At 32.8% G+C, this 10,498-nt stretch overlaps 1 protein-coding gene across 1 annotated transcript; it reads right to left on the bottom strand.

The window, feature by feature from the left end:
* Window positions 1-2,760: 2,760 nt before the first annotated feature.
* LOC129294793 (probable LRR receptor-like serine/threonine-protein kinase PAM74) lies at window positions 2,761-7,363 on the bottom strand. Its single transcript, XM_054933321.1, has 8 exons — window positions 7,349-7,363; window positions 6,742-7,271; window positions 4,843-5,321; window positions 4,591-4,723; window positions 3,541-3,609; window positions 3,380-3,451; window positions 3,198-3,269; window positions 2,761-3,073 (listed from the first exon to the last, which is right to left on the bottom strand). The coding sequence occupies exons 1-8, from the start codon at window positions 7,361-7,363 to the stop codon at window positions 2,932-2,934; spliced, it is 1,512 nt and encodes a 503-aa protein (XP_054789296.1). The 3' UTR covers window positions 2,761-2,931.
* Window positions 7,364-10,498: the final 3,135 nt, after the last annotated feature.

The following is a 10,498-nucleotide window of genomic DNA, read 5'->3' as shown; positions in this document are numbered from 1 at the left end:
TTCTGTACAATACACGATCATTAGGGGATGCATGTATTTTTTTTATACTTCATACCCATTGTACATAAGATCTTCTTGGCATCATAATAACGATTTGGTAGTACATTGCCTTTCAGCAACATTATTTGAAGTAACTCTAGCAACCAAATAAAACTTTGGTCACTTCACCTAGCTCTTGCCTTTAAGGTAATGAGTTTTAGCACCCCAGATAACAAACTAAAATTAGTGCACCCTGGGTATAGAGGCTTCTCTGCGTCAGTGCACAAGGTATCGTACACATGTGCTCGTTCAAAAGCTTCTTCCCTAAGATCATGTCCTCTAACCGATCTTCATTCATATCTATTTCATCATCTAGATTATCAATTTTCACATATTGAGATGTGTTACTATAATTTTTCAATCGTTCACCATGCCAAATTCATATCGTATAATTCTTGTAAATCTCATCATAAATCAAGTGCTCTCTTATTTTAGCAGTACCTAATCTCCTCTCATTTAAGCAATTAACACAACGACAATAGAACCTTACACTATTGTCAACAACATTTTTTTTAGCAAATTTTAAAAATTCCTTCACTCCATTATCATACTCATCACTCGTTCATCTAGCATTCATCCAACTATGATCCATATATCAACTCCTAAAGAATATAACTAATGTTATTACCTTCAAACTATTTCTAAAATCTAAATTCCTAAATAAATGACCACTTGCAAACAACCTGATTAGGCCTTCTTAAAAACTAAATTTAAGCAATTCAAGGAGAAAGAATGAATTTTAAAAAATTTTAACAGAGTCTCCCCTAAAAATTGAACCTCCCAAGACTTTTAAAAAATTTTAATAGAGAAATTTAATAATTTTAAACTAAATTAATGATCACATGCAACAACCTAAGGCTTTATGAAGCCATTAACAGCATTTTCAATAACAATCAATATCAATAACAATTAAATTTAAACAATTTAGAGGAAAGAATAAATTTTAAAAAATTTTGGTAGAATCTCCCCTAAAAATTGGACCTCTCAAGACTTTTAAAAATTTTTAATAGAGAAAATTGATAATCTTAAACTAAATTAATGATCACATGCAATAACATAAGGCTTTATGAAGCCACTAATAGCACTCCTAACAATAATCAATATCATTATCATCATATATATATACATACATATTAGCCTAATAAATTAAAAAAATTAACAAAAAATACAATCAAATAAAAAATTATCTTTACAAAAATTAAGAGGCATACCTAATCAATCAAGAGTGATAGCAGCAACAAGAGGAGGAGCAAGCGGCAAGAGGAGGAGGAGGAAGAGGCAATAGAGGTAGGGGGAGGGGAATGTGAAGGGAATGATAGCAAAGGGGGGAGCGGTAAAGCCGCAAGGGGAGGTAGAGGGGATGGGGAAGGGGGTGTAGGGAAGAGGAGGGGGAGGGGGATAGGGGTAAGGGTGGGGGTGAGAGGTTGGGGGTTGAGGGAAGAGGAAGGGGAGGAGGCGACAGGGAGATGGGGAGGAGGGTACAGGAAGGGGAGGGAGATGCTGGCTAGGAGGAAGGAGAGGGCGTCGGTCAAGGGAGAGGAGGAAGGAGAGTTCTGAAGGCGCAAAGAAGAGGAAATGAGGGAGGAGACACACGCGCGGTGAAGCAAAAAGAAAAATTTGAACTACTTTCATAGAAAAGAGAGTTTCTACAACGGGTGAGCTGCACCCGTTGTGGAAAGGCACCTTTCTATAGCGGGTAGTTTGCACCCGTTGTAGAAAGGTTCTTCTATAGCAGTTGACGTGCACCCATTGTAGAAATTTGGTTTCCTATAGCGGGTGAGCTTCACTTGCTGTAGAAAGTTATTGTTTTTTTACAATGGGTGACTATGCACCTGTTATAGAAAGTTTTTTTTATAACAGTTTCCTTTTCACCCAGTGTAAAAACTATAATATGTGTTGTCAAAATTATAAAAATACTACCACCTTAACTTTCTATACTGTTTGCCTTCCAACCGATGTAGAAAGTACCCTTTAAATTTTATATTTTGTACTAGTAAAAGTGAATTTGAAATTACAAAGAAAATGTAATAAGAGATGGATTTGGATTTGATCATAAGCTTTTATACATTCAAATGAGGGATTTGATCCAAATTCAAGTTCTCATTAATCCAATACACAATAAAAGATTGTAAATTTCCCTTTCTCCGTGGGAAGCAAACTCACTTCACTAATGACCCTTTGCTTGTCTCTCATTTATTAATAAATCAGTAAAACAATTGATGAGATTAAGAAAACTTTTGACTTGGAGTTTCGCTAGAAGATATTAAAAATGAATTTCATGATTGAGGCATATCTTGTTTTTATTATTGTAATTTTGCATTTATTTAAGGTTATTGTTATCTTTCAACATTTGTTGTTATCTTTTCATTTATCAAAACATTCTCCCATATAAAAAGTAGTATTTTAATTAACACATTTGATTTATACATGCCAATTATTAAATAAGCATTGCTATAGAATTGCCAGTCCTATGAATTTCTCTCCTCTCATTATGTTCTCTTCACTATCTTTCTATCTTTCTCTGTTATTTTCAATCTCTTCTCTTCTGCCTTCTCCCTTCCCCATTCTGCATCAACAATTCTTCTCAATGATTTTTTAAATTTTCATAAAAAACTGAAAATTTTAAATACCATTAATTTCACATATCTGTAGGATCTATCAGAAGAAAAGAAAAGAAATTAAAAAAAAAAAAAAAAACTCTCTTATCGATTGGTTGTTATCAATATGCCATGTGGAACTCTTAGCTCATTGAGTCAGTGGATTTGTGGCCATGCAAATCCTAAACTCTCTTTAGGACATTCACACACACCACATATCATTATATAGTCATTAACATCTCCATCTGAACTCAAAATGGAGGCATATATTGCTGAGAAATTTCCTGGAACTGATTTAGCTCCAGAAACAGCAAAAGCAAAGACAAAGGAGTATGGTTGCTGCCAATGTCGGTGTCACCTTCCTCCTCCCTGTTCCACTTGATTGAACATTCGGTAGTGGTGGACATGACATGCCAGATAGACAATTACCTGTCACACTGATATTGAAAGGATCATATCATATTAGGTTACCGGCTAACACACTGACCAAAAGATGGATGATCCACAAAATTGAGGCAAAAGCACTAGAAAGCAATGGACATAAAGCACATAGAATCTCACATCAGTTTTAACTTTTTATTTTGAGATAGCGAGCTGGGTATGGTTCCATTGAATCTATTATCTGCTAAATTCCTGGTAAAAGATGGAAAAAAAAAAGAAAGAGGCAATGTATGTCAAAAGTTTATTTCAAAATGGAAGTCTGTGTACTGTTGTAATATTTGCTTTCTGGTAATGATACTCACAGTAACTTCAGTTTTGGCAATAAACCGAGAAAGCTGGGAATTGGTCCAGACAAGTTGTTATTATGCAAATCGCTGCAAGTTTTTCAGACAACCAAAAATTCAATAGACAGAGACCACATTAATCAGAGGATATATTGTTTTAGTGTTTGATCTCAACTCACATTGTCTCCAGTTCAATCATTGAACTTAAGTCTGGTAGCGTTCCTGATAAGCCAAAGCTTCCAAGGTTCCTGTAATTCAGGTTAAATAGAAAATGCATGGATCACAATTTGATCACTCAGCAGTAATATGTAACTGCATATGTGCATGCATCGTCTAACAAAAGTTTCTGTAATGAGACCTAAAACTCAGAATATATGCACAAATCAATAAAAAATAGACATGCAATAAGCATGACATAGAACCTTTCTTTACATCCTCATTTGTCACAAGTACTTGTGAATAATGCAGGTCATTAGTTCGGTTTGTAAGATCTAATTAGCATACTCCTTCCGTCCCAAAAATTACAAGACAATTGAGAGTTGAGACAAGATTTTCCATATCAATAATACTCAATAATGACACTATACAAAATTATTCTTTTAGAACAAAAATATGAACGTTAAAAAATGTTCTTCATTTAATATAACTTTAAATTTATGCATTTAATTATTACGCTACAATTATTTAAACTCTTTTTCCACTTAAAGGATAATACTAGGATTAATAAAACCTTGTTTTTGTTAAATGTCTTATATTTTGGGACGATAAGATACCTTTAAAGTTATCTTATAATTTGTGATGGGGTGAGTACTGGATAGAGATTTAGTGTATATGATAAGAAATCAAAAAAACATAAGATATATAGAATTGCATACATGATTCGATTGTAGCACATAAGCTAATCAATGAGCTAGTCAATCTAAGCCTTCTTCTCTATTCCCTTCTAAAATTATGCTGCATTTGGTGGGAAAACATACATTGAGTTAAGTTTAGAGGGGGAGCTAGCCTATTTAATAATTTTTACTAGGCTCACACTTCAATCGCCAGCCAGCCAGACTCAATAGATCATGTGTCTAGCCTATCAAGTATATGATCACATAACATAATATAAGGCTTTATTATTTACCAGTTAAACCCATTTTAGCAAATCATAGAATAATTTATGCGAGTCCCACATACTCTAACATAGTTCAGCAGGAAAAGATCACAAGACAAAGGATGGGATTTACAATGAGGTGACACGTGGAGAGGCATCAGAGTTGCATTCGAGCCATTCCCATGAAAATGAAGATGGAAGACAAGGTTCACCACTCCATTTCTGAAGCACATCAAGATTCTTCTGTAGTGCCCCTAATCCTTCCACTACATTACCAAAAATAGAACCAAACAATTAGAATGATGACAAATAAATAACACAAGAACATAACAATACTTATATATATATATATTTTTTTTTTTTTTAAACTAAACAAGACTCAAACCATCATCACTGTTGGTTCCATCTGTTAGCACACCACTAATAGTGTAGACTTCATAGGCATTAAGCAGAGGAGGAAGTGTAGAACTTGCCTCTGCCGAAACAGCCACACTTGTGTTTGAATTCGCAGTCAAGTTTGTGATGTGGATCTCTGATACAGCTCCAAAAGGAGGGACGAATGGTTGTGAATAAGGAACTCGGCTTATGTTAACTTGAATGGATCTTGTTTCATTGGAGCGAAGGCGAGTGACTTCAGAGAAGTAGGCAGTGATATAAACAGATTCACTTGTGGCAGATAGGTCTGTGCTGAGTACAAGACTCCATGGAATCTCTATGGTCGTTGTTGCAGTTCGAAGAACAGAAACAGGTGGTTGATTTTCTGCTTTGCTTGTATCAATGGATGGAGCCTCGTTGACCACATTAAGAACTATTAAAAAGCCACCTTCTATTCTCCAGATCCGATCATAAGGGTCGTCTGGGTACCTGTCAGTTTTCATTCATGGTGCATTTCTTAGCTTATGAATTGTCTAAACATTCCATGAGTTTTGCTAAAATTACATAGAAGTTTGGGAGAATTTCAATAAAGACCTTTAACCGCACTTATTTAAATTCAAAGCCCCTAAATTTATGAAATTTCACTATAGTCTAGGGGTACCAATAATTTGATATTAAATTTTTGAAAAAAATGATAAAATTGTCCTTCATTTAAATTAATATAAGAACTTATTCATTTACTTATTGAATGTTGTTAATTGCCTTACTTCACTTGTTCATTTCCCTGGAATGAAATTAAGTGAAAATTTGACAATGAACAAGTGAAGTAGGACAATAAACAACAATTTATAAGTAAATAAATAATATATAATATATGAATTAATAAGTTATCTTAAGATGATTTAAACACTTAAAATGAAAAACAAGTTAAGTAAAGCAATTAACAATATTCTGTAAGTAAATTAACAAGTGAAATATGATAATGAACAAGTAAAGTAGAAAAGTTTTGATATTAATTTAAATGAGGAACAATTTTATCATTTCTCTTAAAAATTTAATAGTAAATCAGTACCTTAGACTAAAGTGCAATTTTAAAAATTTAGGACTTTGAATTTAAATAAGTGTGGTTAAAAAGTGTTTATTAAAATTCTCCCTAAAAGTTTCTCTATTTCTTGGGATGATTGAATTTTCAGTACCTCAAATCTATCTCAATTATTAATTTAGTCATGTAAGTTTAATTTTTGTTAAATTATCATATTGGTCTTTTAAGTTTTTAAATACAAAATTGATTCTCAAATTAATCTAACATATAAAGTATATTGATGATTTGACAAATGCATGTAATTGAAAGAAAACAAATTAACTATAAAATTAATTTAATTTTTATCCCTTATGTTGCATTTATTGTTTTTTTTTATTATTTGAAATTTCTAAGTCCATTTTTTATTAATTATATAGCTTTCATCAATATTTTGTTATCTATGTTAATTAGCATATTTTAATAGTGTTTCTTCCTTTTTAAACAATATCAACAATTAATGCAAACTTTAGGGACCAAATTGATGAAAATTAAATTTAGAAGACCCCATTGATAATTGAATCAAACTTGAAGAATTAAAAATTTCATCATCCCTTATTTTTAATATAATAAAATTAACGTGTGTGTGTGTAATTTAGCGTGTGAACAGTGACAAATGCAAGGAGGAACGGGGTGCTTGCCCTCTCAATTTCACAGCTCCTTTGTATTTGTTTTTTAAATTTTGTTTGTAAAAAATTTGAAATTTAGTTTTTGCCCTTCATATTCTTGATGGCTTTAAATTTTGCCCCCATATAGGTGAGTCTTGATTCGTGAGTGCTGTGTAAGCAACACTAGAGAGATCGCAACAAAGAAAAGGATTCGCATACATACCTTGTGATACCAGAGAGACCTGCACCAGCATTAACTCTACTGGACAAGAACAGAGCAAGCCCAGAATCAACATGTCTATACATGCTCATCTCTAAGCTTCGAATCTCCAGCCCAGAAATGAAAGGAGTCTGATCCTCAAATTTCTGAGCAACACAAACACTAGTCATGTTTCTCTTGGTAACATAAATGGCCTCATGATACACCCCTCTCGGGCTCGTAGTGTTGACAGTGGCCCAGAAATTGCCATCAAAGTGAAGCTCAAAGGTAGGGGGAGAGTTTTTGCCGTCGTAGTTTCCATAGAAGAAGCTTGCTTCAACCAGAACCTTCCGACGCTCACCGACGTTGACGGTGTAGCAGTTCTTCTTGAGAGTCGGGACAGCTCTGAGAGTGGACATGGCGGTTTTGCTATTGTAGAGATGGGCTGCGCTGGCGTATGGAACGGGGTGGAACTCTCCGTTTTGAAGGTAAGAATCATCGGCGTCCCATCGGAAAATGTCATCGGCGAAAGAAAGCTTGAGCCACAGTCGATGCTGATGAAGGTAGGGGATGATGAGAGGGAGAGATTTAGGTTTAATGTGAAGAGGAGAGAAAGAAGGGTGACAAAGACGTTGTAGTTAGCCATGGCAGCTGGTGTGGCAGAATGGCTATTTCTGGTGCTGCTGAGCTGACGATGAATGATGATGATGATCGGACACGCTGCTCGTACGTTCTATTTATAATTCATTTTTAATTATTTAACTAAAATTTAATTTATAATACACTGCTCGTACGTTTTAATTATTGGCCATGAGTTGATACTTCACAACAAAGTAAAGTTCAAGTTCCTCTTAAAAAATGTGTTCATATTTAGAGTTGAAAAATGGGCGATTCGGCTTATATAGGCTCAGTCTTTATGAACCCGACCCTTAAAAGCTCAAGCTCGATTTTTTTAAAATACTTCATTTTTTAAAGCCTGATCCTTATATAAAGGTTTGGGATTAAGCCTATAAGCTATTATTATTTTTTTTTAATTTTTACAATTTTTAAAAATTAAAATTTTTAATTTAATATTTCAAATATTTTTTAAAATACAAATTATAATGTCTAAAAATTAAAAATAAATGATAAAAATTCTAATTTTAAAGTATAAATATATATTTTAAAGTTTAAATTTAATTTAAAAATTAAAAATATTTTATTTTTTAATGAAAAAACAAAAACGAGCCTAAAAAGGCCACTCAAACCTGAGCCCATTTTTTCAGAGCCTATCAGGGCCAAACTTGAAAGTCCGATTTTCTTAAAAAAATGTTATTTTTTCAAACCCGAACTCTTATAAAAATAGGCTTAAACGGGCGGCCTTCAAACCCAACATTTATTTCTGACTCTATTCACATTTAATATTTGATCACATTTTAAACAAAATTTGTTACTTGTAAATAATAATTTAAAAAAAACATAGAAAGAGAGAAATTTCTCAATGTACTATTATTAAATATAGGGTAAAGATGTAAAATTTAGTCCTAAACTATTTTGAAAGAGCGTCGGTAACTTATATTATGAGATGATGCAAAATAAATCATCAATTATAAAAAATAGAGTATTGAACACTTACTGTTAGTTTTGAACAAACGGATGTTTGTTTGACCTTAACTAACTGGGAAAAAAAAAAAAGCCACATGTCTCCTCTCCATTTGATCATTTGTGACTTTCCTGGCCCCTTCTTTCTTCCGCTCTCTAAAATTGAAGAACCAACCACGGCCTTGAGAACAAGAAGGCTACAAGAGGTTGAATCAATTATCAAAACTCGAAGACCAATAAGATTAGAACTAAGTTGAAACCATTAACCAAGGGCACAGCAAGAAAGGACTTATACTGCTAAATAAAGAACCAGCCTCCATACTCTGATTGCTCTGACTTCTAGCCACAATTCATCAACATCAATCAAATGGAAGAGGAAAAGACTAGAGATGAAGAAATAGACACAGCACTTTAGACATTCGTTCAATCGCACTTGAGTTTTTTGATTTCTTCAGACAATAATCACCTCCACCCAAATGCTGCTTCGGCTTTTTTTAAAATTGTTGTTGCATGCAATTTGAACCAAAATTGAAGACAGAAATCAAACCAACATAAATCAAAGAACTAAAAGTCAAATGCAATCTTTGAAATCGAGCCCGGCTTCAACCCTTGTTGTTGAGCTCTGCTACCGTCGCCAATGGGAGCCATTAAGAAAGGAGGTGTCTCATGGAGGAAGAGTAGAGAAGGTTGTCCTCATTTAGTGTCATCCTCGTATTGAAATCTTCACCATTCAGAGTCGTCCTCCCCGAAGTCACACCATTCAGTGTTGTCCTCGCTAGAGTCATCACCATCGCTATCGTGGTCCTCTTCATCGTCGTCAATGTTAGTAACAAGGAGAGATGAAGAGGGTTAGGTGTGGTTCCTATCTAGAGGCTCGATGGGAGAGAGACAAAGGGAGATGACGAGGGCTCACTGTTAAAAATAAACGTTTGTTTTTCAAAATAGGAGACGCTTGATGCTCTATTTTTTACAGTTCATAATTTATTTTATATCATCCCATAATATAGGCTATCAGGTATTCTTTGAAAAATAATTCATAGCTGAATTTTCATTTTTATCCTTAAATATATCATATTTTAAAATAATTTTTTCATACAACTTTTATTCTCTACTTATCAAAAATTGTGAAAGGATGAAATTCAAAAAAGAAAATAATGATATATTTATTACGTAAAATAACTTATAAAATAACCATAATTTTTTTCGAAATTAATTTATATATAGAAGCTGGGAGTGAGGGAGTATTTAATATTTTTATAAGCTTTTGTTCGTTTGACTTTTACATAGGAATAAGATGGACAGGTGGATCTGGTATAATAGTATGTTGCACAGGGAAAACAAGTTGATACTATTCTTAATCTATAAACATCGTCATTTTATAAATTTTATATTATTTGTATTTTTGTTTATAAGGAGGCTGCCACCTGGGATGTCCACCCAATGAGGTACCCTTGGAAGTGCTTATATTCTCCTTAGTCAAAATATATTAGAGAATAATTATACTTACATTTATTAAATTATTTTATCGTAATTAATTTTTCTTTCATTATCAAATACCCATATTGTTTGTACACAACTGTATATTTTTTTATTGTTCATAAATATTCTTTTATTTAAAATAAATTTATTCGAGACATGATCAAGTATTAAATTCGGACACTTTCTTTTAGTAGTAATTTGAGTTTTAGTTCACACGTTGTGAGGCAAATTTATTAAACATACAAAAGACAACTTTTACTATAAAAAGAAGTATTCACGCATGACAAAATTGATTTGGGAGAATAACATACAAAGACTTTTCAAAAAAATTATTCACAAAAATCAATACAGGAATGTTTGTTGTAATGGTGTCAAAGACTTTTTTTAAAAAAAAATTATGACTTGTTATTAATCCTTATTTGCAAATAATTCTTTTGAAAGATTTTTGAATGTGATTCTCTCAATTAATTTTTTGGAGAAGACGGTAAAGGACCAAAAGATTGAATTAAAAATAAATATAAGAATCAAAAGATTTGAAAATATGAAATAAGGGCCTAAAGTTCTTTAGTGAATTAGTATGAATGCATGTTTCCTACTCTCATATTATAATTCACAATCATCAAAACAAGAATTTGTAAGTCATATTCATTAATTTATGAAAAATAAAACATGTAAAAGAAGATCATATCACCATAAGGTAAGTTAGTGCTTGTTTGGTTTC

Source organism: Prosopis cineraria, unplaced genomic scaffold (genome assembly GCF_029017545.1).
Source record: "Prosopis cineraria cultivar Desert tree isolate PC_DT_omini unplaced genomic scaffold, ASM2901754v1 PC1, whole genome shotgun sequence".
NCBI classification, from domain to species: domain Eukaryota; kingdom Viridiplantae; phylum Streptophyta; class Magnoliopsida; order Fabales; family Fabaceae; genus Prosopis; species Prosopis cineraria.
This window is presented reverse-complemented; position numbering and strand designations above follow the sequence as displayed.